Source organism: Colletotrichum godetiae, assembly GCF_030913485.1.
Source record: "Colletotrichum godetiae strain CBS 193.32 chromosome Unknown BDP55scaffold_24, whole genome shotgun sequence".
In the NCBI taxonomy this organism is placed as follows: Eukaryota; Fungi; Ascomycota; class Sordariomycetes; order Glomerellales; family Glomerellaceae; genus Colletotrichum; species Colletotrichum godetiae.
In genome coordinates, this window is record NW_026851272.1 from 277,876 (window position 1) to 304,288 (window position 26,413).

Sequence of the window (26,413 nt, forward strand, 5' to 3'; positions counted from 1 at the left end):
AACGAGTTATGCTTTTCTCTGCTACTGCAGTTGGCCAGTTGCTTGCTGTCCATTGTGCAGCGTGCAGCGTGCGGCGTGCGGCGTGCGGCGTGCCCTTGTGAAATTGTCCCGCTTCTGGAGGCTGGCACGGCTGGCAGTGGCCCTCGGCATCTCTTCCCCAGATCCACCCCGCTGGACTGATCCGTCTTTCCCAAACAGGCCTAGTTGCTGAGGTCACAGGCGACGCTGCGAACCTCGGTCCAGGACTCCCAGCAGGGGCGCATGGCAACACTACTCCGCCCCTTCTTCCCCAGAAACCAAAGTGCCTTTGATGCCGAGCGCTGCTACCACCGGAGCCCTTTAAACCGCCGATTGCCAGATCTCACCTCCCGCTCCCACAAGATCTACCTGCTTTCTCCTTCATCTACTACTCCTCCTCCCAGGCCAAATTTCCTCATCTATACAGCTTCACGACCCGATATACCCAGATCCTTTTAGCATTCATCATACCCAGTAACACAGACACAATGGCGTCACCTCGTAAGTAACTATCGTGCTATCCGGACCTTACCTGTCACATGCGACAGACGAGTCGCTCCAGAGCCGCTGCTGACACGTTTTCCGCGATCACAGAGCAAATCCGCACTCCCATTACCGATCTTTTCAAGATCAAGCACCCGATCCTGCTTGCCGGCATGAACGTCGCTGCCGGCCCCAAGCTGGCTGCCGCTGTCACCAACGCTGGTGGTCTCGGTGTCATTGGTGGTGTCGGCTACACTCCGGACATGCTGAAGGAGCAGATCGCAGAGCTTAAGGAGTACTTGGTCGACAAGAACGCGCCCTTCGGTGTTGATTTGCTTCTTCCCCAGGTCGGTGGCAGCGCCAGAAAGACCAAGTAAGTGCCCAAGTCTGCAAACTCGCGTCTCTCCAAGAGAAGCGGGCGCGCGCATGTCTCGCATCTACAAGCTTTAACCGAGGCTAACATCTCGTGCCTCAGCTACGACTACACCAAGGGCAAGCTCGACCAGCTCGTTGACATCATCATCGAGTCGGGCGCCAAGCTCTTCGTCTCTGCTGTCGGTGTTCCCCCCAAGCACGTCGTTGACAGACTCCACGCTGCCGGCATCGTCTACATGAACATGATCGGACACCCCAAGCACGTCCAGAAGTGCCTCGACCTCGGTGTCGACATCATCTGCGCCCAGGGTGGTGAGGGTGGTGGCCACACCGGTGACGTCCCCACCACTGTCCTCATCCCCGCCGTTGTCGACCTTTGCAAGAACACTAAGAGCCCTCTCCTTAAGGGCCCCGTTCAGGTCATCGCCGCTGGTGGTATTCACAATGGCCAGCTTCTGGCCGCTGCCCTGATGATGGGTGCCGGCGCCGTCTGGGTTGGTACCCGTTTCATTCTCACTGATGAGGCTGGTGCCCCCGAGGCGCACAAGGAGGCGGTCCGCACTGCCGGCCACGACGACAACATCAAGACTCTCATCTTCACAGGTCGTCCCCTCCGTGTACGCAAGAACCCGTACATTGAGAACTGGGAGACGGAGCGCCAGCAGGAGATTAAGGAGCTCACCGCAAAGGGCGTCATTCCTTACGAGGCAGACCTCGAGAAGCTCATGAACTCTGGCGATGGTGAGGGCAGCGGCGAGAGCGGCAGCGATGACAACGCTGCCGAGGTCGACATCGACGACGCTCTCGATCAGTTCCGTCCCTTCCTCATGGGCAAGGCGGCGGCTGTGTGTAACGAGAAGAAGCCCGCCAAGGCAGTCATGGACGAGTTTGTCAACGACGCCGTTGCATGGCTCCAGAAGGGCAACAAGATGATTGCCAAGTTGTAAATTGTAAAAGCGTAGTTTCTTTTTTTAAGTTGGTCGCATTTTTGGGTGGGCGCCAAGGGAAGCTTATGCCTGGCACCTCCCAGGGCCTGGAGTTAATGAGGCTCTTGTTTTGTATATTTGAGACGACCTGAGATGGATGATTGCTAGCATATCATGAAATGATCATTTTACTTCCACACAGCTTCTCTATTGACGCTTTCACCGGTGATGACACCCTTTCAGGAAAAGAGGAGATAAGCAAGATTCCCAAAATTCCCAAAGACAAAGAGAGAGAACCGGTTTCCGTCTGTGCTCGACATCGGACTGATATTTTTCCTTGACAAGTGGCCAGTCAGAAAATGGGACGTTAGTGAACGGCTGTGTCAAAAGTCGCAACGTGTTCTCGCATTCTCTTGCGCTCAAGTCCTGTATCCGTAGAGTTTGCCGCCCTGTTCCTAATCATCGCTCTCTCGCATAACATGATGGACCCTGGAAGGCTAAAGACTAGGTGCGGCGGAGTGGATACTTCACATGCTTTCTAACCTTGCTAGCAACCTCTCTCCACACAAGTCCTAAGCCGCAGGCAGACAGGACGATGATCACTTCGATACCCAGCGCCAAGACTAGAGGGCAACATAACTCTAGTGATGAAGTTCAATTCTATTCATTCATACTTATGTATTAGACCCAAACCAACCAAGCAAGTGTCAATCACTCCCCGTCGCCGGCTTTCTGTCTGTACGCCCTCATATGCCGGGATGCAACTCAAATAAAAATAAAAAAAAGTCCTCAGCATGCGTCGTCTTTTCCCCCGATCCCAACCTCGAGACCCCGCCACAACCCCCAGGCTCTCTGCAAAGCACATAAGGTATCCTTTTTTCGCGTCCGCTTGGCGTTGTCCAACGTTCTGCTTTCGTACCTTCCTCCTCCCTCTGGCGTATAGCATTCGTCCCTCTAAACCATTGAGGGGGGCCTTGGGATATGGCCGCTTTTCTATATCTCGGTGGCAAAGTGAAATTCCAATTTTCTTTCTGTCGTCCTCAGTGACGTTGCTGCTACTGTGTCATGCCGAGTCGCTCAGCTTCCGAGGTAAGCGCGGATAGCACCCTGCAGCTTCTGGCTGGCTTCGCCCGCCAGTTGGCCAAGGTTCTCCAAGTCGTCGCCAGCGGTAATACCGAATCTACGAATGAAGTCCTTGGCGGCGCCCTCAAGGTCGCCGTATTCCTCTTGCGGCTCATCCTCGGGACGACCAAAGTACGCGTTGGACGAGATGGAGGTCGCGCCCTCGAAACCTTGCAGACGGTTCTTCGCCTCGGCCTGTTGGTTGGGGTCGAAAGAGCCCTTGCCGAAGAACTCGTCAGAGGAGATACCCTTCTGGGCGCCGAACTTGCTGCGTGCGTAGTTCTCGCTCTCATCTGCATTGCTGTTAGTTTGACATCCGAATTGGTTGAAGCGGTTTCCTTACCCTCAGTCTTGGCCTTGATGGGGCCAACGGAACCGAAACCACCAGTTCCAGCCTTCTTGGGCGCTGCGGTAGCACCCTTGGCACCACCAACCATGCCAAAGCCCAACTTGCGAACACCCATGCCCAAGCGCTCCATCTCGGCGTCAGACTTTTGACGGGTATGGCTAGATGACCCATATCCACCCGAGGGGGCGGCGGGAGTTGGAGCCGCGACAACATCCACCTTTGCAGCCTTCTTCTCCTCTTCAGCCTCGGGGTCGTAGCCCAGCTTCTCGATGCGCTCCGCCTCTTCCTTGGCCTTCTTCTCAGCCTCGTCGAAGTCGATGAGATCAGCCGTGACCTTCTTGACTCCAAGCTTGGGCGCCTTCTTGGCTCCCAAGATGTTGGCCTTACGGGGTCCGGTAGAAGTCGTAGTCTTACGCAGCGCAGCAGAAGTGGTTACGCGGCCGGCCGTGGGCTTGTTATCGCCTTCGGCCTTGGACAGAGGCGAGGAGGATCGTGCAATGCCGGCTCCGTTGTTGGCGTTGAGGAAGGGTGAGGCAGTTCGGCCGACGGTCGGGGGAGTCGAAGTGCGAGAAATGGGGGGCGTGGGCTTCTTGATAGAGGGCTTATCCCAGGAGGAGAAGAAGTCGTCGTCAGGCTCGCCGGCGGGTGTGGATGTGTCGGCATCGGTGGCTTCGGCAATGACAACCTCGTCAGGGTATCTGTCTTGTCAGCTTGTACGGCAGCTATGAACAACGGTGGGTATACACACTCTTGAGCATCTCTTGCGGCGCGGCGCTTCAGCTCGTCCTTGTACTTGGTAGCAGCGTTGGACTGGTACTTGGTCTTGGGGTCCTTGCTGTTAAGAGCCGCGGTACCTCCATTCTGCTGGAAGAACTTGGTGGCCGACTCATTGCCGCCAACCTTCATCACGCGCAGCTGATCCCACTGCCATTCTATCGTAGGGGTCAGTCAAGGGGGGGGAAATGAAAGGCGATCGTCGAGTACACATACGGTCGAGGTTGGTGGATCGGACGAAGGAGATATGGACACCGAGGTTTCGGTGATTAGACGAGCAGTCGAGGCAGAGGTAGATGCCAAAGGGGACTGAGGTCCAGGTCGGGTATTTGGCGCCACAATCGAAGCAGATCTGGAGATGCGCAAATCAATCAGCACTGCACAACGAACTTTGGGCATAAAGGGGTGCATGGTGTTGGGCATACCTTGTTCGCAGGCTTAGTCTTCAATTTCTCAAAGATCTTGAGCGACTGCTGCTTGGAAGCGAGTGCAGCCATCGTGACGAGATTTGGCAACAATTCAGTTATGTGCTTCTGGTCCTGGAGGTGAAAGCGCAACCTGTTGCGGAGGCCGAATTATCAAAGGGAGCGGAAAGAGGGTGCAGGTTGCGGGTACAGAAATGATGCGCAAGCGAGAGCGAAGCAGGGAGCGGAGTTATCTGAATTTCGTGTCCAAAAGTTCAGGAGGCAGTCGCCGCCCTTGGGTGAAGTGGCATGTAGCCAGAGCGCTAGACCTAACGTGGCTAGATCGATTCCCCCACAGTGGGTTGGCAATTGAGATTCTGCCAAGGGCGGTCAAGAGGCTTTTTGCAGAGCTCGCCCAGACCAGCTACGGATACATGGGGAGCTCCAACTTTCGACTGCCGAGCTCTCTTTCCACCACTACCGTACCCTGCTTGCTGCGGTTGTACGATGGCTGACGTCGAACCACCATGATGAAGACGACGACTACCTGTTCGAATGCGATCCGCGCAACCACGAGACTGGGTCTTGCGCCCCGACTACAACCTCTGCTACTCCAGCGAAGCTATGCGACGCAGTATGGTCTCGGAACGACAGCGTCGACAACTAGCTCGAAACGGAAGAAAGTCACGCCTTTCAACGACAATGGTTCGGTACCTTGGTCGCAACTGTCTGGGGGAGAAAAGGCAGCCAGGGCGACACAGCAGACCTTCAACTTTGGGTTGATTCTGGCCGGTATCGCAGTGACGGCAAGTCAGATGACTTCTACCCCGCGGCAACTAGTAGCTAATGATGGCGGTGGTCTATTAGGGCGGAGTTGCATATGTCCTGTGGACAGACGTCTTCTCTCCGGACAGCAAAACCGCTGTCTTCAACCGAGTCGTCGACAAGATCAAGGCCGATCAGAAATGCATCGAAATGCTGGGAGACTCGAAGAAGATTGTTTGCCATGGCGAGGAAACGTATAACAAGTGGCGACGAGCTCGTCCAATTGCGTATGTCGCTCTCGCCATGACTAGAAATGTGCAAGTCTAACTTGGATAGCTCTACTATCAACACGGATGCGAGAGGTCATGAGCATATGCTGATGCACTTCCATGTCGAGGGACCACTCAACAGGGGCGTGGTTTACCTGCACATGATCAAGACGCCCGTCTCTGGCGAGTTTGAGTACAAATACCTATACGTTGATGTCAGAGGGCACCAGCGACACTACCTTGAAAACGCAGACACGGCGACCGGTTCTGGGAAGAAAGGCGTCAGATTCCTCGGCATCAACTGGGGCTGATCCCGGCACACAAAAGGGCAGTGCGTTGAAATAAGAGCATGTACGAGAAGCATTTCCTTGTAGTGTAAGATATCAGCATCCTTGCCAAGGCTTGGAGGGCATGTAGCACATGTATTCATTTAGTCGAATCACTTCAACTTGTCATCCTCGTAGTTCATGATGATGCTCCAAGAATCTCGCTCCCGCCACTCCAGACAACACAATTAGATACAAAGCGAATGGGTCTAAGAATGCATCTTTGTCCTTCTCACTCATCCCCATCCCGATTTGACACAAGGGATCATATCATCTACTGCTGCCAAGACCATGGCTAAACGGCACCAAAGATGCTTCCTTGCCACGATAGTTCAGGGACGGGTAACACGAACTTCCCACCTGCCTATTCTCTCATTCCTATGCCACGACCCCTTCTCATTTCTCCTCGATGGCCTGTGCCTCACTTGTCTTTGGTGACGCCACTGAAAGTCTGGTTGCAATGACGCCGCTAGCTGTGTTGGGTGTCGTGGGACCTGTGGCACTGGATTTCTGCGGCTCACCAACCTGCTGACCAGCTCCGAGAACCGAGCTCGGGGTGTAAGTTGCCGGAATGTTGGCCGCTACGGTCTTCTTAGCCTCGTGGTAGAGACTGAAGCAATGGATGAGAGCCTGGTCAACAGACATGCTCTCCGGGACAATGCCCGTGTCAAGGATCTGTTTGAGGTGGTCTTCGACCTCATCGAACTCCGCCTGGTCGGAGCGGTAACGGTCGGGCAGTCCGCTGTTGTGCAAAAGTGCGAGTATTCCAGCATTGATAGTGTTCGTAGCCGCAATTATAGTGATGGGAGTGCCGTTCTTGAAGGACATGGAACCGATTGCGGTGAGAATCGCGCCGAGAATGATCTGAAGAATATAGGCAACCCATCGAATGGAGCTCATGCCGTGGTACATGTAGAAGTACTTGGTCCGGTGCCAAATTACATCTCGGTACAGTCCGTTGGGAATACCTTTGGGTGGGTAATACCAGCAGGAAGGATGAAGGGCAATGTGTCCTTCAGTATCATTGACACCGCCGATGCCATGAGCAACGATAGCCCATTCGGAGGGAGTGAGAAAGCGATATCTAACCCGATGTTGCTTCTGATTCTTCGAGCGAGGCCGGAACGAAGACGGGTTAGGCTCGTCCGAGCTCTTCGAAGTATCAGGCCGTGTGTTGTCATTATCCATCTCGGCTTCGATGCCGTCGAGCTGCAGAGGAGGGAGTTCTCGCATGGCTATTGTCTAGGTTAGGTGGAGTGAAGGAGAGGTGGGCACGGAATATGAAAGGATTGGAAGCAGCCGCAAATCTCTCAAAGAATCAAGTCAGCGCTGCTACAGGCTATAGTGGGCATAGAGACTTACAGGTGACCCTCTGATAGAAAGCCTCGTTGCGAGACAACGCTCTGGAGGAACAGCCGCGTCTCGAGAAGGGCGCCCCACGGTTGGTGAAGGAGGACAAGTTGGGAGACACGTATAGAATGTCCTCAACATGGTAACGCCAAGAATCCCAGGAACTCATAGTGGTAAGCAATAAGTTCCATGATGGAAGGTGTTGGCCGACGTTGATTTCCAATTTCCGTCGTCTGCCGACGTTCATCGTCAAGAGCAAGCCGCCATCGACTTCCCTCAACCGACTAAGCCTATACTAAAGCAAGATTCCGTTACAGTCCGTCCGCAGAAACGATTGTAGAAGGTTTTATAACGGGAAAGCACCTCGATCCCATTTTTATGACACCTGCTTATCGAGGGAGGCGTTCTTGACAGAAGGAAATGGCCGTCTGTGTGGAACACCTTCTCCTTCCAACATTGCCGAGGTACCTGGTAGCTTACTGTTTTGGAAGGCGGCTGAGAAATTCAAGTTCTCGTCAAGGACCTTACGACTCCACTTCGTCCCTGAGGAGTCGTGAGTTCAGGTGCGGTCGTTCCACGCTCGCTCCTGCCGGATGACTCAATACACCGCCCGCACCAAGCCTTCGCATCACGTATTCGACCTCATCCCAACCACAAACCATTCCATCCTTATTCCAATTTCGATTGAATTGATTCCAACAAGAAGACATCAACCGTCAGGCCGATTGGTCAAGTGGTAAGATCCTTGCTTTGGGTTCACTGAATTATCTGCAAGAGTCCCGCGTTCGAACCGCGGATCGGTCCCTTTTTGACGGTGATAACACCTTGCCGACTTCTCAAATCGTTCTTCAAGACACGGCTAACACATTGAAACAACTCAGGGAGCCCTCTTCCTCTTTATACCTGATAATTTGTTACAGGCCTGACTGATACCTGGTAGTGTCAATTCTTTTCATCTGCATCTGCGTAAGCCTCAGAATTGTAAATTCAAATGCTCATGTAGGATAGCTTACAAGTGAAAAGCCCGGAAGTTTGGTGAGCATTTGAGAGGACTTGTGTGAGCAAAGTAAAAGATCTGAAGTGAGAGGACTTTCTGGCATTACTGAATCAAGTAGGCACAAAACAGACGGCTAGGCAAAACATCGTCATCGACATTTAAAAAGTAATCGCCGGAATTTGAAAGTGTCGATGTTGACTTAGTAGCTGATTGTGTCAGGAACTGTCCTTCACTGACGGGGCATGCCTCGGGGACCCTGTGTAAGAGCATAGAAAGCGTATCTGGACAGGTCAGGTGTAAAGTACTCAGGGGGCGAACGAGCATATGCTTCCACATGACCTTGGAAGAAGTCAGTTGAAGATTCTTCTTCCAGCAGCTGGCCATGCATAAGTTAACCAATGCACTGAAGGTATATTCAAGGCATGTAGTAGACATCGGCGCATCTGCTTTGTCGGCTATCAAGCCTTATCTCATCTGATACAACTCCCTCTGGCCAACCAACCCATCAGCCAGTCAAACCTCTAGGCCACCACACTATTCAGTAAGTAAGCTATACCGGCTTCCGTCTTCGAAAGGGTGTCTTGATGGTAACATGGTCAGTCTCGTCCCAAGCCACCAGCTAACCGTTTACGTCGAAAGGAGTATACTTCGGTGACGAGGTTTCCCACACTCGGTGAAGCCAAACTCCTCCCCGACGGGCGTCTTAGCCGGTATCAAGATCAACGCTTTCCCCGGGCCGTAATCCCATGCGTGCACTGCACGACATAACATTTGGAGATGTGAGAGGCGCAGACTAGCCCCCGCACGGAAAGAGTGATCGGGTTCCGGACCGGCATCCGGAAAGGACAGATCCTAAGATCGTGGAGAAGGTCGATGATACTCTATGTAGCGCGGCAGATGAGGCTCCTTGACCGGAGTTGTAGTTGGTCGGTTCTTGGGTAACTCGGGATGAAGGGGCCGGTGATAGAACACGGGGAACCGGCGGGGAAAGCTGGAGAATGCGCAGATGGGATGAACTTGGTTGATGATGTGCCGGACTTGTATGATATTCTCGGCTCAGATGCAGCGAAAGGCGCTTGGCCTGCGGGGAAGACCACAACGGCAATGCAGGCGATTGATGATAGGAATACAGAGCTTTTTGGGCACTGTAATCACACGATACTGTATACATAATCTGGCCATGACATCTATCAACGATATCTGACAAACAACCTAGGTTTACTGATACAGGCAAGCCAAATTGATGTCTTCGTAAAGTGGTGCATATTGCGTACATACGCAAGGTACCATCGTATGATCTCGACAGTTTGTAAAGCAGGAGCAACGCTTATTGAGTGCCCCATATGAATCCTTATGCGGAATATCGAGGTCCTGAGAGCAAACGAACTTCTAGAGCGCGAGATGCGAACCAAATTGGGCAGGGTGACATGCCATGCACTTTGCATTGGCCCTCGCATCGAGGGCATGGTACCCACGCATCTTGGCTCGTATCGACGCAGGTTAGGGTCCCGGATGGAACGGTGAGTAGTAGCGGCTGAAGGCACACCGAGGCGCCGGTGAGGGGCAGAAGTTCTGATTGAGGCGGCAAAGGTGTCAATAAAGGCATTGAGGCCAGGGGAAGGAGTTTCAACCGCCATCCAGGGCCCAGGCACCTGGCCATTGTTTTACCCCGATAAGCATGGGGGCTGCTGTTCCATTGGCGCGCTCTCCATCTGGGGAATGAGAGGCCTTTTCCGGCTGAATCCATTCGACTATCGTACCAACAAGAATACAGAGTTTTTAGTGTATCATGTATTTGCGATAGCCAAGCCGTTCGGCGATGGCGACAGCGATTTCCAGGGTCTATTGCGGGCTTTCTGTAGTGCTACGGGGCTCTTGGACCGAATGCAATGTCAAATTCTCAAGTAAGGCCGAGAAGAGTGAGAGAATCTAGGTCGGATTAGGCAAGAGGAAGCACCGAGAGGAAGAATAGGAAGTGGAGTGAATCGGCGGGTATTCCCATCAACACTCCCCTACCGGTTTCGCCATCTTGGATACCCATGCCGCAAGCCGAAGATCATTGACAGAAAGCTGGGGCGCGGGAGATAGGCCTGGGAGGGGGGTTGGCCGATTGCTCGGAAGGGGATCGAAGGGTGTGAATCGTGGGATTTGGAAAAAAAAACACAACAAGGGCGACTGAAGAGGGAACCTTGGGAGTGCCCTACTACCTCAGTTGAGGTGAAGAGATGTCCCGGAGGTCAAAGAGGACCCGGAGCCGGGATTCGGTTCCAAATCCAAACCGGGCAGGAATGGAAAATGGAAGGAAAGAAGCCACTTGCCTCCCTCAGGGCAGCTTGGCAGCACATCAATGATCAGGGCAGTCACCACCGGCACCACCTCACCCTCAGGCCAGGACCCGCCTGCCCCGCTTGGGGAACATCTTTCGATGTTTCCCCACAGATAAGGTCAGACCGTCCAGCGTCAGAAGGAGGCTCCCAGATCCTGACGCGCCTGCTATCCCAACAGCTGCACCACCCGCTATCCTTCCCCATCCTCCACACGCCCCCCTCCCCTTGTCAATCCCGTCGTGCCCTCCTCCCCCCTTCCCTCTGCTCCCTGCCTTCCCCAGCCCTTTCCCCCAGAACGGACCGGGGCTGCCGTAAAAAGACGGTACCACAGGCCTGGCGCCTTTCGCCGTTGCTGATTGACGGAATTTACCCTCCGTTTCTCCTGATTCGGCTTCCACCGACCACCGCGGCACCACCAGTCTCCAGACCGAGGGGATATTCGGGAGCTGCTTGCCTATCTCTGGTGTTTGGAGCCCCGGAGCCTCCTTCATCAAGGGCTCATGGAAGGCTCCCCCCACTTCGTTCGGATTACCCAAAGGAGGAACAGCCCATGGTGTTTCTTTGGGGACCCGGACTGGACATTGCATCGTCTTCTTCTCGACTCCATTATGATTCAGGGTCTCAGCATCCTCGCCAGCAATATCCGTCGCCGGAATCATGCACGCACGGGAAGCAAGCAAACCGCCCCTGAGCACAATGAAACACAAACTGCTTGTGCATCTCGATAGCCTTGACGGTCTGCAAGGGGTTGAATCTGAGAACGCCAGAAATCGACTATTCGGATACCGTTCCGATGCTCCCCCCGTGTTTCGCCAGTTTGTCTATTCCTGGCCTCTCGTCTGTGTCCTTCCTAGCTTTGTTCTCGATCAATCGTCAGTCCCCCTTCTCCGTTCGGATACTATAGCACGCTTTCTCAATCCTTTTCAGCCGGTATCGAACCAAATCTTCGTCCCGCTTCTCCGGTCGCTGCAAACTTACCCGCCATCCACGCCTAGTTGAGAGAACTAGCTCAAAATTACACGACCAGCACTTCATCGCATGAGGCTTGTCAATGGTATCGCCGGGGTAGAACCTGGCTCGCGCGACTGGGCATGATGCGGGGGTTTTCTTTGGCCTGGAACGGTCGATTCGCCATTTGGATTACCAAAGTTTAGATACAGCAGCCGCCAATCCGAGGGCCGAACCACGCAACGCGCCATCTGTCACTACTCGTGGCCAGACTGGCGCTCCAATCACAGCGTCTGCTACCAGCTTCCCATATCGACAGGTTGAGCTGCTTGGTGTCTGATGTCAGCAACTTTTCGAGACATGGCCAATTGTTGCGTCGTGACAACTCCATATTGTACAACTCTTATCTCGAGGGGCTTGAAATGATTGATGACGAGAATGGGAAGGCCTCTGGCGTCAACTTCAACGGCGGAAGATTACGTACCTAGGCCCAAAGGCGCTCGAACAGCTGATATACGCAGACCGCACATCCTCTACTTGTCTCAATGGATGTCTTGAGTCTTCGGACCTGTGGTCCGCTTCGGAGGTTCAAACCCCCGCTACGTACCCGTTGGGAAGACCATTCCGTGGCCTACAACGCTTATTACACTATGGTACTCGGCTGTCGCTGGCCGTCGTTATTTGCAATCGCCTTGGCCGACGGTGAAATATTCGCCAAAGTCATTGTCGCTAGGCGTCAAAGCTAGAATTTCCAAAAGACTATGCATTGCGCCAAATTGGCAGCATCGGGGACTTCAGAAGGTTGTCAAATACCCGTTTCCCCAGACGAACGAATGCTCCTTGGGCAATCAACATCAAACAAACCATGACTCTCCCCCACACTCGACTAAGCAATTTGCACCTCGCCCGTAGGGTTGCAGTGATGGGTAGGTCGGAATCCACAATGGGGTACGTTGGTCTATCAATCTTGCATCGGCTGTACCATGGGCTACGGGCCGTATGGCGTTGGATGATATTCGCAGTACTTCGTATGCGAGCCACAACTAGACATGCCTGCGGATAACCGGTACACTCTAGAGCACAGGAGCGCCAGTTCATCCTGTCGATCCGTCGCACCATGACTTCAGCCGGAGCATGCGTCCACCTCGAGCTCCCAAGCAACAGCGGATGAATGGCGCCCGAGAGAGATGCCGAGATACAACCCGGTCTTGCGTTGTCGGTGGTCACGGCGTGCTGCGAGACTCATAACTACGCCAACGGCGGGAAAAAGCCATTATGCTAACCAGTCACGGCTTGCCGGACAGGGAAACAGGTCCGACATATTACTAGATCAAGCGGGAGTTGCGGGCGAAACCTTCACCAAGGCACCGTGGCACCTAGGGCCCCAAGTCCCGAAGACTACGCTTGTTTGGTGCGAGAAAATCAATTCCTGTGTAGGTACTCTGTATCCGTATGTTGGTTTCCAATCCCGCGGATTGACGGCACGAATAATGATCGGATGGGACGGGACAGGCCTCAGCTTCGCCTCAATCCAGGGATGGTCCTAATTTTACCGTCAGCCTGTCATCGGCATACCGAGGCCCTGGCTCGCTGACACACAGCGGAAAAGACTGATTGACACGGGGCAGGCTGACCTGTCAGCAATAGTGGCCAAGGCCACGGTACGAACCAACGGCTTAGCCTGTGGGAGAGGCCAAGAGGACAAGAGCTGGGCGTACGGATACAGATGGTGTTTTTTTTTTTTTTTTGAGAGGTCTTGAATCCGTGTCATCATCTGGGATAACTTGGATGGAGTCGCTGCGTCATTGAAGAGATCCATGGATGGATCTGGTTGCTTATCGCCCATTCTGGCGCAAGATTCCGGCTGTCCCAACAAGGTTGCATGAGAGAGCACGCCCTCTCCCCCACAACTCCATAAAACGACGTCGAAAACGCGCTATAGATACCGGGGTAAATTTCGTGGGGCAGCTCGTGGGGGCTCACACAATGCCGACACACCAGCCTGCCCGCGCCGCTTGAACTTTGAAGAGGGTGTGGTGTGCACAACGATGATGGCCTATGCCGAAGAAAGCGAGATGGGACCAGCCACATCTTTTCGGAGTCACGATAAGAGCAGCTTCGGGCGCAATCGGGATGTAGTCTTCAGCAGCCCCCGGATACCGGATAGAGCACGGCATTGCTTGTGGTGAAAGGCATGAGCTGCGCGCACATCATCAGCGATGACATATCGGAGTGAACTGAGAACCAAGTCATGCGCCGGAGGTCATCGGACAGGCGCGGCCTCTCCTATGTTCTATGCTTCGCTTACATGCCTCATCGACAAGATTCTAGCTAGATCCCCCCACACTTTGGTCAGCCTGGCTTGCGTCTCCCTGCAACCGCGACAAATTGCGACACCCTCTTCTCACAACCCGGGAGGCTTTGCCAAGTCAAGAGAAAGACAGCTCCCCATCTCAGCTGGCCTTCTCATCCAGAAAGTTAGCGCATGTGGTCTGTTGGAAGCGCAGATTAGCGCCATCACACCATGACCCCCGTCCTCGGGTCAGCGTCAGGCGCAATGATCAAGAGAAAGAGTGTCACTGTCCTTTTGTCTAAGCGCCCGCGAGGGTGTCTCAACTCTGAGATCATGTTTCGACAAGCTCATCGAGCAAAAGGACCTGACTCCTGGAGTCAAACAGACAGGTGTACCGCTGAGCAGTGCTCACTGTCTTTGACTTTTCCGTCCTTCTCGGGGGCGCAATATGGGCGTCAGGGCGTCACTTAAAAAGCAAACCATCCAGCCAGCGATGTCACAAGCCAAGCAACCCAGGTTTCTTCCCGAGATTTGGATACATTTCGTTGACCCGGTTGTTTAAATCTAAGCACTCACTTGGATATCCGCGTCATGTCTCGTCTCTTCTCTCCCGCACCCGCCAATCTTCCGCCCTTCCCCGGGAGCATTGGCCGCTTGGACTTACACGGCAGGCGACAGTGCACAACCCTTTGAAGGGCGGCCTCGCCCGCATGCGCTGTCTCGAAAAGCAATTCCATCTCAGGGCTCTTCGAATCGGAACGCCTTCCCAGTAGGCCAAAAACGCCATGCCGCTCTCCCCCAGACTCCCCCGGTCTCCACTCCTCCTGCAACTTGCTCCGTGGCTTTGGCGATCGATTTTCACATTCACCACGCCCATCCTCAAGGGTTGTACGTACTCACCCTCTGTGGGAGAGGTCTGCATCTACTACACCATCTCGTGTGGCAGTGTGTGTCCAATTCGACCTATCGCTTCAAAATATTCTGGCGGTGAGGAATTAGGCAGGCAAACCACGCATGCGTGGCCTTGATTTTCTGTCTAGAGAGACAGGCGCAGACGAGAGTCGTGCGCATCGAGGCAGCCATCTGGAGGCGCGCAGAAGAGACACAACAGACACGCGTTGCCTTGGATAGGGTTCCATTAGCCGACACGGAAGATAACACCATCGAGCAGCAGCGGACGGACTCCCGCTATTGCGGACCTCGTCGCCATGCCGCCCTGCGCTCGGTGTACGCCTCCTGGAGGCCGCTCAACAGGACACATTGCGAAGGCCAAACGCCAACGTTGCACCGCGTCCGAAACCATACAGGTCTGCTCTATTGCGTCGGAAGTGGTGATGTGCTAGTACTTGTGAGAAGGGCTGGTATGCCAATACCCGACGGACAAGCCATGGCTTGCGCTCTCACATGTGACGAGTCTTCTCGTAAATGCGACCTACACCGGACCTGGCTCAAAGACTATAGCTGGCGAGGTGGTTCGCGCGCCGCCTCAGCTGCGACAGGGAGGAAAAGACTGGCAGTTTACATGTGCCTTGACTCACTGGTGAATCCGACAACAAGTGGGCGGTATTCAACGACTCAGCCCAAAACCTTGGGACATGATTAGGCCGGAGTTGTCGTCGTCCGAGGAAAGGGACGGAAAGGAACCGCAACGCAATCTGGCAGTCCGAGTTGTGCAGAAACACTTTTTGGTGGCTGCTGCTGCTGCTCGCTCGGCGCACAAACCAAAGAAGCTGATTTTTGATGAGTCGGAGGAGTTTACGAGTTGCGTTCCTGGCCCAACAGTATCTCGCCACCCAACTACCGAGCCCACCACCCCTTGGTGGCCGAAAATGGGATACGGCAAGGGCAAAAAGCAACCATCCCCAGAAAGCTAACCCACACCATCCCCCCGCCATAGTACGGGGAAAATGACAGTGACATTTTCTGAGTCATCATTCACCGACCTCCGTTTGAAACTGGGGACACTCAGGGAATACTTGAATGTCACTGTCTTGGCCGCGCCCCCTTTAGCCCCTCCGTTGCACAGAACAGCATCCGCAGGCTCCGGATCATGCTATTCTGGGCCGACAACATTTGCTTGTGTCGTCGCAATGATCTGCTATACACAGGGCGCCAGTGGGGGAAAGGGGGGAGGACGAAAAAAAAAATGCATCCTTCCGGCTACGAAGATCCTATGGAGTTGTCAAACAAAAACTTTTCTGTTCTTTTCTTCTTCTTACCCCACGGAAACCAGGCAAAGTGTCAGAATCGATGCCAACGCAACGCCTTCATGCCAGGGACAGTGGGGCAGGGTGTGATATCATCCCCCAGAGAAATACGTAATGCCGTCCGTTCCAGACCTTTTTTTTGGCATCCTGAATCCTGGAGACGGGAGGGACAAGGACGGATATGGTAGGGAAGAGAGCTCGAGAGCCGGAGGGGTGGGCATGAAAAAGGGTTGTTGACTTGCTGGAGGGGTCCTTGGGACCCAGGGGAACTGACTCTTGCACCTGCACCGAAACTCCACACCAGCGCATCATTCCATCAGGTTTATCGAAATGTGTCGTTCAGGTTGGCATGGGGCATTGGGGGATTTGGCCGAGATATGGCACGACACAAGCAAAGTGGTTCTTGTTTCCTACCCTTTCCTTTCCTCCCTCCACCCCATCTTGACGTAGTTGACAGGCAACATGGGGTCTCGCGGACCCCGTTCTGAATGCTCTCACAAAAATGTCGAGATTTGAAGATGCCCTATCTTTCTCCACGGGTCTCGGTCGATCGGGATCTACTAGCGCTCATGAGTCGGGGAAGGGGGCTATTGTCGCTATTGATGACGATGTCGAGCAATGAGCAGTACAATCCTGGGGTTCTTTTTGCAAATATTCCGGGGAAAGGCGCTTGGAGTGATTCTGGCAGGCAAGAGATGAAATGCTGGATGCAGCCTGCAGGTGCTCCTCTGTAACAAGTGCAGATTGCGGATCCGTTGATCAAATGTATCCGTATCTATCCGCGCAGTGACAAGACGACGATCCAACGGGGGTAGGTAGGTAGGTATAGGAAGTTGAGTACGGATAGTGACTTTTAGACATGGGGGCGTGTATGCGTGTGTGTCAGTTAACCGCCCAAGAGCCCACCCAACCAACCCCCAGCCATGGTCCGACCATGGGGCCAAAGAAGATGGATGAAAGACAGGGCCTAGATGGGACAAATAACACCACCTAAAACAAAAAAAATTCATTTTCTCTTGTTTTCCCCCCTTGCGAACGGACTTGGGAGTTGGAACTGGGGCTGGAAGATCTCTGCCTTGGTTTTTTACGAAGAGTTATACATGTGAAGGGTTTGGGCCTCACAGGGCTTAATGTTGGCTGGGCAAAAGGGGAGTCAAGTCGCATTGGCGTTATCCAGAAGTTGTACCTTACCTTACGCAATCTATACTCACTCTCCCGCGTAATGAACGATGCAGGTAACAGTTGCAGACGTAATGACAACTTTTTCAAAGTCGTTGCGTTGTCCCTTTCGATGACACACACACACACACACACACACACACACACACACACACACACACACACACACAGCCCCCGGGAAACAATACAGCCCTGCGGAATAGGCGGATCAAGATTAAATGTCCAAAGCCTTATGAAAGGGGTGTGTCTGTACACACAACTTATACATTGAGCGAAACCTGAGTTTCCTTGTCTCCTGTTGTTTCTTTGCAAGTCTGGTCATGTTAGTAGTTTAGTCGACAAATTCCATAAATAAATAAAAACGTTCCACAGATTTGTACGGATCTGGGCGCAATGGTTGAGAGACGTTTGAGGGAGGAGGAGGAGGAGGAGGAGGAGGAGAAGGAGGAGGAAAATCCCTTATCCCAAATTTGGCCTCTCATTCCCCAGAGCTATTGCGCCCTGGTCAGAAGCAGAGAGCCCTTTTTCCCCAGAAATAATTCCCCAGTCCGCCACCCCGAACCCCGGAAAAGTTTGGATTCCCGAAGGTGGGTGTTGGAACTGACTCTTGTTGTGTTACCTGAGTCTGTTTTTTTATTTTCAAGATCCCTTACGGATATGCAGATATGTGGCAGATGTTTGTGGGGATAAAAGCGCATGTCGAGAGTTGGGTTATTTCACTACGTATCCCTACCTACCTCGTCCGTCTGCAAGTTCGTTTGCAAACGTTGCGCAGATTACGTACGGCGTCATACCGACCTCTACACAGTCGAAAAGTGTGTGGGGTGGGGGGAGAGGCCCCAGGAAAGAGAGGGATGGTGGAGGGAAACGCCCGCGCAGCGCCCGCGAACCCCGGACACCACCAAACCGTCCACCACACCCTCCCCTTCCCCTTTCCAACCCATCCCTTCTCTACACCCATGGTTATTAAGGAAGAGGGAGAGAGAGGGAAACAAACGGCCGCCTGGGCACGGGTCCGATCATCGGTGGTGTGGGTTGGTGGTTTTCTTGGTCACACCCCAAATGCACCTCGCACACATCACATTTGCAAACACGAGGGGGGGGACAAATCAGTCCACTGGTTGAGACACGCACACATACATACACTAGGTAGATTCATCAAACGGCGAGGAGTGAACGATGGTAAAATGTGCGGTGAAGATCTGTTTGGATTTCTCCTTCTCGAGTTTGTCGAGGGTTTCTCGAGTAAAACTCTTGTCTAAGAACAGTTGTAAAGAAAACAAGCTTTCGTCCAGCCAGCCTAGGCGGCGACGTTCATCGTAGAGAAAAAGCCAGACATAAAAAAAAAGGACCAGTAGACCAGTTGTCGGCGCCGTCTCTGCGCTTCAGAAAACATAAAAACCGCTCGAGAGAGAAGACAATTCTCTCATGTACACCGCCCAAAGTTGTTCCCGCCGTCTATAGATTGATATCTTGGTTTATCTCCGTCCCATCGCCAATACAAGCAAATCCGTGACACTATGAGAAAGGACGGGGTATGTAACGACCCGTCGACGTTCTCATGCACACACACACACACACACACACGCACTCACTCACTCACTCCCAAAATCCCTATATCCAACACACACACAAGAAAGAGAGGAGAAAAAAAAGGACACAGGAAAAATGTTTTGCTTTTCGTGGTTGTTGAGGGGTGAGGGAGTCGTACGTCCAATCTCTGGTTCTTCGTCCATCGAGATAGGAGTGAGTCTATAAGATTGAGTGTAGCCGCCGCTGTAAAAGAGGAGCCCATCGATTCTTTGGTTGGTTCGTTGTTTTGTGATTAGATAAAGAAGTCGTGGTCGGCCAACTCTGCCAATTCGAAAATACCCGGAAACGCCATTGTTCTTCTATCCCGTCTATTGCCCAGGTCGTCAGGTCATGCCACTTTAAGGTTGTCGTTCCCGTTACATCCGATCCATGAGGTCGCCACCGGCGACGCTGCCAGTGGTGGAACTCCTGCCGCTCTGGAAGCCGTCGTTTCCGTCCAAAAGCTGGTGAACACCGATCTTGGGGACTGGCAGTTTCCTGCCAGCGTCAGGCCGGCTGATGATGTCTGCCAAAGAAGCGCCGTTGCGGGTGGGCGTTCCGGCGCTGGTAGGCGCGGGAGGAGGAGGCAGGTAAGGAGTCTCCAGGTGAGGCTCGAGAGGAGCCAAAGCAGGAGGCGCTGCGTGCTGCAGGGAAAGGTTGCGGAGAGAAGGCAACTCATATCCCATGGGGCGAAGTCTCGGGGAGTGAGCGGGTGTAGCGATGGGGGTGTGGTCCGGAGTAGGCGACAAGGAGTCGTGGGAGAAGGTAGGAGAGGAAGGTGCCGTGGAGTTGGGCGAGTTGGGGCGAGATCGCTTTGCGTGGCGAGAACCAGCGTAGTGGTCATCGTTGTGCTCGTCGTTGGAGTGCGATCTCGACATGTGATAAGCTGAGAGGGAGGGAAGGTGGCCGCGCGAGTTGTGCAGGCTGTGGGAATAGTAGGGGTGATGTCTGGCAGAAGAGCCGTGGAAAGGCGGTGCGGTGAGCGTCTCACGCTCTACCTGGTTGGCCGCCTTTGCCAGAATGGAGATGTCCATGTTGGACTGGCCCTGCATCTGGCGGCCAAAGGGGCTGCCGTGTCCCGGGTGAGCGGGCAAGACGTACTGAGAGAAGGAATGCGGCGGCGAGACGTTGGGCGAGGACAAGCTCGAAGTAGGCGCAGAACGAATCGTCTTGGGTGCGGGAGGAGGAGCCATCATGCCATCCTGGGGCATATGTGACTGAGGGCCAGAGTTGTACTGGTTCTTGCCTCTCCTTGAGTTAGGGTTGCTGTGTATTCTCGAATGACGGGTAAGCTCGTCTGAGCGAGAGAACTTCTTGCTGCAGCCAGGGTACTGGCACGCATGAGGCTTCTCTCCGGTGTGAGTGCGGATGTGTCTCGTCTGGTGCTCAAGGCGGTGGAAGGCCTTATCGCACAAGGGGCACTTGTAGGGGCGAGGAAGCTCGTTGGGGTTCTCGGCGGTCTGGCCGGGAAGAGGACCCTTGGGCTTCAGCTCGTTGAGAGGACCAAGCCTCGTAGTTTCCATGGCATCGCCGGACATCATTGTGTCGTTCTTATCGGGGTTGAGTAAACTTGAGAAGTTGAAAGGAGACGGTTGTGTCTGCTGCATGTGATCGCCCATTTGCCCTGATAATCCAGAGCTGGGCCGCTTTGCGGAGGTGGTCGAACCCTTTCTCTTGTTTTGTCCTTTCCAATAGTAGTCGACGAGTGTAGTCGTCGATGTGTATAACCGGACTCAAGTATCGTGAGTACGGATTCGAGTTGCTGTATGTTGCTTATGGTGTGGTGAGTGGGCGTGGATGAGAGAGTCGAGAGAGTACGGGTGTGGTGGGTGTGGGAGGTCGGCTGGATATATAAGTTATGCGAGGTCGAGTGGCAGCGGTGGGTGGGTGTGGGAAAAAAAAGCTTTGGCGGCTTTTTGGGGGGGACTGAGGGGTGGCCCGGGGTAAGTTGGCTGGTCCTGGGAGGGATGACAATGACAGTAGGTTGGCGTAACAATTTTCTTCCAAAAGAAGGAGCAGAGCAAAGTTGGGGAAGGAGGGAAGGACGGGGTGATAGGTTTAAAAGAGACAGGAGAGGAAGATGCGTAGACAGGGTGCAGCGGTATTCCTGAGGTAGAGAGGAAAGCAGGTCCAGAAGGAAGAGAGAGAAGAAAAAAAAGACGACGTGGGGAGTGAGGTGTGTGTGCAAGTCGAGTTACAAGGTGGGAGAAAGACGGCGAGGAGGGTGTGGATTGTGTGGACGGTGTGGATGGCAGGATGGGGGGGTGTGGGCGGTCCTAATCGCAATCCCAATCCCAGACCAGACAGATGGGGGGGGGGAGGAACCTGGACACTTGGATGGGAAGAAGGGCAAGGGAAGGAACCCCAGGGCAGGGCGTGGGCAGTTTCTCGGACGCTCTCTCTCTCTCTCTCCCTCGGCCTGGTTGGGTCGGTCCCGTCGTCCCTGTACGAATACTTCCTAGACCTTGTCCTGACCCTGACTGGCTTTCTTACGGTACAGTAATAGTGCTTGGCTCCTTAACAACCTGTGCTGAATCTGTAGATACGCTCTGCGATTCGCCATGTGCGAGACTCGGCCTCAGCCAGCCAAGGTTTGCTAAGGAAGTATACTGTATTCGCACCATTGTCTTTTTTGGTATCTCTCCCCGGCCTTCTTTGCTTGTGCTCGTGCTGGGCCGTACTTGTAACCGTGTTTCTATGCCTTCTGGGGCTCGCCGAATGAGAGAAGAAACTGGGGCTCTTGATGCAAATCTGTCTCCCCCAGTTACCTAACGAATAGTCAGAGAAGGGCACCAGAAGAAGCCCGGGAGCCACCAACTACGACGCAAATACGGATACCAGCCAGAGTGAGGTACTTCGTCCACCGAAAAGTGGGCGATACTTGGCCAAAGACAATGGGGGTCGATTTGAGTGCGGGTGCGAATGCGGGCCCCCATGGCTTCCTCTTCCCCCCATAATCCCATTTCAGCGTCAAAGCCGCCAGCATCAGAGAGCAAGCGCATTTGCGCGGGGGGGCCTAGCTATACCTTGTGGGCGCATCGGCGGCAGTACGGTACTTCTCTACGGTATCCGTACCTACCGCTGGCTGATTATGCGTTAGTATGTAGTCGGCCCAGATTGCCAGATTCACACCCGGCCGCGGCAGCCGTGGAGTAAGGTAATCGGACAGGGCTGGAAGAGGCTCGGTATGTAAGGTACGGGTACGGAGGACGTAGTACTGGCTGCTTCACAGACGGACGAGCGTAAAAGACGGGGGACAGGCTTGGCCCGTGATTGACTGAATGAGATACGTCGTAGACGGAAGATATCCGTGATGGAGTGACAACGGGGGGAGGAACAGGCCAGTCATGACTGCCAGGTAGGGATAGATGTTTTACCGTGGTAAGAGGCGGCAGCGCCTGTGAAAGAAAATAGACCGGGTGCGAGACTTGTGGGTGAGGGCCACAGACAGGAGCCAAGAGAGAGGCAGAGAAAGATACCGCGAGAGCGCGCGCTGGGGTATGTGTGTGTGTGTGTGTGTATCGTCAACCACAAGCCACGCCGCTACACCTCAGCAAGAAGAAGTTAACGACGGTGTCCAGCAGGGAACCCAGCATGTGGGATAAGGAGGGGCGTGAGGCAAAACGAGACTGACTCTCTCTCTATTCGTAGTGTACGCGGGTGAAAGGGGAAGAGACTGGGAGAGAGGGCGGTAGACGGAACAAGGGGCGTGTGCTTTGAGAGAAAGGGCGTGTCACAGCTGGGGGTTTGGACCCCACTGCCCACAATTTCAACCCCACTCTGAGAAAAGCCAAGAGCGACGTGCTCTGCTCTCCCGGAGAGATCGGTACGTATCGGCCCTGCTCGAGGTGCTCTCTTTTTTTCCTTCCTCGGACGACAAAGTACCGCGGTACCCAGATACTCCTGACTCTAGTCTCAGGACCTGAGGCACCACACAGAGAGGTAAGGTACGGTACGCGCACCATCAGATACCGACGTGGTTTTGCGACAAGTCGGGGGAAACTGGGGATCGGTACGTACCCTCCCTCTCTTCAGTTTTTTCCCTCTCAGGTCTCTCTTTTTTCCTCCGCCTCATCGTAGGTATCCCGGTCCATAATTTTCACCTCCCAGTCTGTACGGATTGTATTCAGTACAGATGTGCTAATCATTAGCTTTTTGGCTTGTGCTATGCCCGGGCTCTGCTGGCACCATCCGACAAGCAAGCATATCTGCTGTAATACCCAAAGGCAAATCGTGGCATCATCACCGCCATCATCGTCAACACCACCATCAGCTCCGTAGTCAGCACTGGCAAAGAAAAAGAAGAAGAAGGGTACGGAACCAGACCGCCGTGTCGGTCAGCAAAGTGCGGCAACCAGGCAGGCAGACAGAATTTTTGTGCCCATCGTGTCTTCCGGCTCTTCACACCCTCATCCTTCACCGTTCCAGCCTAAGCCCCAAGTCGTGGTGCACTATTACACTATCGTTCCATGCCAGGAGGCATAGGGATCCTTATCCTCAAGAGAGAGTGCTCCGTAGTCGTAGGACGAGAGAAAAGAGAAAAACACTCTTCTCTTCCTTTTTGTCATGCCGGGTCTGCGTAGTCCGTCTTGGTAAGGCGGCCGTGGTGGGAATGCTCAAACGGTGCCCTGCGGCCTGCCTGACTTGCTAGCTTGGCCGTGGTGAATCCTCGGCCTCATTCGCAATATTGCCTATCCACCCAACGTATCCGTCCCCCCTTCGTAGTTCAGTCGTGTTCCCCCGTATTGCATCGCCGCCGCTATTCCCGCTGCTCTCGAACCCCACAACACTTTGACCTCCAGGATCCAACATCAATCTTCCAAAAAATGAAAAATAAAAAATCGTGAACCACATCTCGGTCTATTGCCGACACGTGCCTTACCTCCCGCGGTCAATATCTGCTCAGCACGGAGTATCGATGGGGCGAGCATCGTAAATAACACGACAAGGCCCTTGTGCAACGTGGGCAGCACACTCGTCAGTAACCTTGAAAGTCATGTTCTCTCCACGCCTCGCCCATCTCATCCCATGGCCCTTGGCCATCCCGCTTTCCTTTCCCCAGGCCACCGAGATTAGCACCCCCAGCCTGGTCCCGGCTTGTCCTCCCAAACGACCCTGACTTGTAATTTGTATGTGGGCGGACGCGGGGGGGCGGTGAGGCAACGGAAGTGAGTGGTGGCTTGGTTCTTGATAAACCCCAAGCTTGTGCCACCGTCCTCGTGTCTGATTGGCCCGCCACGCCCTTGGGAAGCTATTCAGGGAAGTAAAGAAAAACCAGAGACGACGGAGGCAGACGAAGCAAAAGAAAATGCAGGGGGGAAAGGGACCCCTCGTCACGCAATGCGCCGCCCAAGTCACCTCGTCCATGGCACAATCTTGTCCCGGCTCTCCGCTCATCGCCAGTTTTTACCCCGTGGGAATGAAGGCACAACCTTGATCCGCGGGCGCCTGCATTTATCGGCAAGAAGGAAACCTGGGGGAAGGCGCCGGCCCAAACAAAGACAGCATTTCGTTTCTTGCTCCACGGGGAATCCCCAATCATGCCCTCATCTCACGAGTATCAGCTGAGGAGAGAGGATACCGGCATGTAATTCGCCTCAATCCCGACCGGGGGATCGTCAATACCCCTTGCCGCGGTGCCAATCCAGGCCGCATCGTAGCATGGCCGCCATTGTCAGTCTGGCCTGGGCAAGGCGAAGCGCATACAGCGTAGAGACAGAGCCCAATAAGCTTGTTCGATGCTGTCCTTCCTCGCCCAAGCCGCAATATGTGTGTATCGTTGTCCGGAGCCTGCGGCAGCTTCTCAGGCGTCTATAGGTAGACCTATCTTTGTGCACGCCGTATCACAGGGCGCAGGACAGCCTGTCCGAGCTGGCACGGCGCCGCGATCCGAATTCCTCAGCTCACCATGAGATGAGGTCGGGACTGTAACCCCGCGGTGTGGGGGGCTCCTCGCTTCATTGCGCTTGCACTGGGTGACTGGTAAGGCAAGGAGACCTGTTGGCGAGCAGATGAGAGGCAACCAGCGAATGGTGGTTGTTTTATCAAACCAAAAGCGCCGGGTCGAGTTGTCAGTTTGCGGCCCAAGTCGAGATACGTCCTTTCCTGCCCATCGCCTTGTCGCCCTACTTGACTCTTGCCTTGTCAGTCAGAGGACCAAGCAAGACCCAGCGTGAGCGGCTCGTTTGAACCCCGATGTGCTGGCCCGTCTTTACGAGCGTCCTTGGATCGCAGTTCCGAGCCCTCCTCTCAACGCCCGGGTCCCGGCGGGGGTGTGGGGGCCGCCGCTGTGTTAAGGTGCTTCCTAGCTTCCCTCCTTCGAGATAAGAGTGTCTGGAGCGGTACCGGATCCCGAGCAACAGTTGCGCACATTGTCTCTCTTCTTGATCACGAAAACCGCCAGGCGTCCACATCACCAGACACCCTTCAAGAGAGTAACCTCCACACAAGTTGACAAACTCCGCCTTTGCTTCACCGCAACACGACAATAGGCCCTTGGTCATCTGGGCCGCCCAAGATTAGTCTCAAATATCAACCCTCTCAGCAGACCCAGCCCAAGAATGAGGTCGACAAGAGGAACAGCATTTGTTGGTGCGATTCTCGACCTTGCTACCTTGTGTGTCTCGGCTGTCTCCTGTCACGACTCCACAGCGCGTTAAGCGCGAGAAAAGAGCCTTGTCGCAGATGAGTCAAATTTCCGCATCGTGACTTCTTCAGCGCTCGTCAGCGCGAGGGCCAGACGACGTGATCCTCAATAGATAAGACGCTTGGTATCCGTAATTGCTGGGGCTCTCTTCGGCTTGGTCGTTGTTCCTCCACCCTGTGTATACGTTCCCCCAACACGGGGCTTGACACAGGGTTGGCGCTTCTGCGGTTCGGCAGCCCTCGGTAGTCAGTGGCCGAGGGCAATAGGCTCCGCTGACCCTCGGCTCGTCTCTCGGTCTGCGAAAACAAAATGGCGTATGAAATTCCGCAATCCATTGGTTTTTGCGTCGTGAAGTCGCACTCACCGAGTTACCGGCAGCCTCCGCCGAACTTCGGACCCTCGTCGGAATCTGATTCTTTTTCTCCGTCTCTCAGGAATAGTAGGACTTAGAAAGACTCTGATCCGCCTCTCTTGTAACATTGTTCCAAGGCCATCATGTAGGTAGCAACCGTTATGTTCCCACTCTCGGGTTTCCGTTTTTGTCGTCAACGGATAAGCGGGAATGCATCCTCTTTAGCGACAGAAGAGGCATCGTTCCTCCAGGATCCAGCATCGGAGAGGGTGCCCTCGTTGCGGTAATTGCAAGACCAAGGACCCCTCATTTAGCCAGAAAAGAGCCTCCCCCATGATCCAAATGGGAGAGAACGTGGGGGCGTTGTGTCACCACAACCATCCGGAGCTCTTGTCCTAGGATATCGCCATCAAGCCATGCTTCCATCCAAGTCTCTCATTGGCGTCGCAAGACCTGTGATCTTCAAGCGGCGCCACATCCTCTATTGCCTTCCTAGCGCCAGGTCCGCAATTGCCAATGGCATACGATAACCCCAGGTGCCTCGCTGGCCAGATTGTCGGTCGATCGTTGAACTGCCCTTTCCAGCTCAAATTTCCTTCCATCCAGGTGCTTACGGTCCCATAGCCTGCGAGGCGCGCTAGGCTCAAATCGGGAATTCCGGGGAGACCCTAATGACCCTGTTCCCAAGATTTGGGGTACCCGGTGCCGTGAGATCTCATCCCCAGATTCTT

General features: G+C 54.1%; 6 protein-coding genes and 1 non-coding gene across 7 annotated transcripts; 4 read left to right on the top strand and 3 right to left on the bottom strand.

Moving 5' to 3' along the window:
• Positions 1 to 147: 147 nt before the first annotated feature.
• Positions 148 to 2,001, top strand: BDP55DRAFT_666115 (2-nitropropane dioxygenase). The gene is made up of 3 exons (XM_060575085.1): positions 148 to 519; positions 613 to 874; positions 977 to 2,001. Exons 1-3 carry the CDS (start codon positions 507 to 509, stop codon positions 1,821 to 1,823), a joined length of 1,122 nt encoding a protein of 373 aa, XP_060428749.1. The 5' UTR covers positions 148 to 506; the 3' UTR covers positions 1,824 to 2,001.
• Positions 2,002 to 2,879: 878 nt separating this feature from the next.
• BDP55DRAFT_632811 (uncharacterized protein) lies at positions 2,880 to 4,544 on the bottom strand (the record flags this gene model as incomplete). Its single annotated transcript, XM_060572471.1, has 5 exons — positions 2,880 to 3,217; positions 3,268 to 3,971; positions 4,022 to 4,205; positions 4,264 to 4,399; positions 4,473 to 4,544. 5 exons carry the CDS (start codon positions 4,542 to 4,544, stop codon positions 2,880 to 2,882), a joined length of 1,434 nt encoding a protein of 477 aa, XP_060428750.1.
• Positions 4,545 to 4,799: 255 nt separating this feature from the next.
• BDP55DRAFT_170756 (import inner membrane translocase subunit tim-21) lies at positions 4,800 to 6,002 on the top strand. Its single transcript, XM_060565752.1, has 3 exons — positions 4,800 to 5,257; positions 5,319 to 5,503; positions 5,553 to 6,002. The coding sequence occupies exons 1-3, from the start codon at positions 4,979 to 4,981 to the stop codon at positions 5,794 to 5,796; spliced, it is 708 nt and encodes a 235-aa protein (XP_060428751.1). The 5' UTR covers positions 4,800 to 4,978; the 3' UTR covers positions 5,797 to 6,002.
• Positions 6,003 to 6,061: 59 nt separating this feature from the next.
• On the bottom strand, positions 6,062 to 7,339 carry BDP55DRAFT_170840 (uncharacterized protein). Its single transcript, XM_060565753.1, has 2 exons — positions 7,174 to 7,339; positions 6,062 to 7,120 (listed from the first exon to the last, which is right to left on the bottom strand). Exon 2 carries the CDS (start codon positions 7,042 to 7,044, stop codon positions 6,208 to 6,210), a length of 837 nt encoding a protein of 278 aa, XP_060428752.1. The 5' UTR covers positions 7,045 to 7,120; positions 7,174 to 7,339; the 3' UTR covers positions 6,062 to 6,207.
• A 541-nt stretch (positions 7,340 to 7,880) lies between these two features.
• Positions 7,881 to 7,965, top strand: BDP55DRAFT_t199. The gene has a single exon. It is a non-coding gene; the product is annotated as a tRNA-Pro (tRNA).
• A 6,546-nt stretch (positions 7,966 to 14,511) lies between these two features.
• On the top strand, positions 14,512 to 15,600 carry BDP55DRAFT_632814 (uncharacterized protein; the record flags this gene model as incomplete). The annotated part of the gene is made up of 3 exons (XM_060572472.1): positions 14,512 to 14,673; positions 14,769 to 15,289; positions 15,330 to 15,600. 3 exons carry the CDS (start codon positions 14,512 to 14,514, stop codon positions 15,598 to 15,600), a joined length of 954 nt encoding a protein of 317 aa, XP_060428753.1.
• Positions 15,601 to 18,686: 3,086 nt separating this feature from the next.
• On the bottom strand, positions 18,687 to 20,617 carry BDP55DRAFT_170906 (DNA-binding protein creA). The gene is made up of 2 exons (XM_060565754.1): positions 18,774 to 20,617; positions 18,687 to 18,710 (listed from the first exon to the last, which is right to left on the bottom strand). The coding sequence occupies exon 1, from the start codon at positions 20,301 to 20,303 to the stop codon at positions 19,062 to 19,064; it is 1,242 nt and encodes a 413-aa protein (XP_060428754.1). The 5' UTR covers positions 20,304 to 20,617; the 3' UTR covers positions 18,687 to 18,710; positions 18,774 to 19,061.
• Between the last annotated feature and the right edge of the window lie 5,796 nt (positions 20,618 to 26,413).

Coding starts and splice junctions, on each gene's coding strand:
- BDP55DRAFT_666115 (XM_060575085.1), top strand. Junction 875..976: donor GGCAGCGCCAGAAAGACCAA/GTAAGTGCCCAA, acceptor CTCGTGCCTCAG/CTACGACTACACCAAGGGCA.
- BDP55DRAFT_170906 (XM_060565754.1), bottom strand. CDS start 20,303: ATGGGCGATCACATGCAGCAGACACAACCGTCTCCTTTCAACTTCTCA.
- BDP55DRAFT_170840 (XM_060565753.1), bottom strand. CDS start 7,044: ATGCGAGAACTCCCTCCTCTGCAGCTCGACGGCATCGAAGCCGAGATG.
- BDP55DRAFT_170756 (XM_060565752.1), top strand. CDS start 4,979: ATGATGAAGACGACGACTACCTGTTCGAATGCGATCCGCGCAACCACG. Junction 5,258..5,318: donor TGGCCGGTATCGCAGTGACG/GCAAGTCAGATG, acceptor GTGGTCTATTAG/GGCGGAGTTGCATATGTCCT. Junction 5,504..5,552: donor CGACGAGCTCGTCCAATTGC/GTATGTCGCTCT, acceptor TAACTTGGATAG/CTCTACTATCAACACGGATG.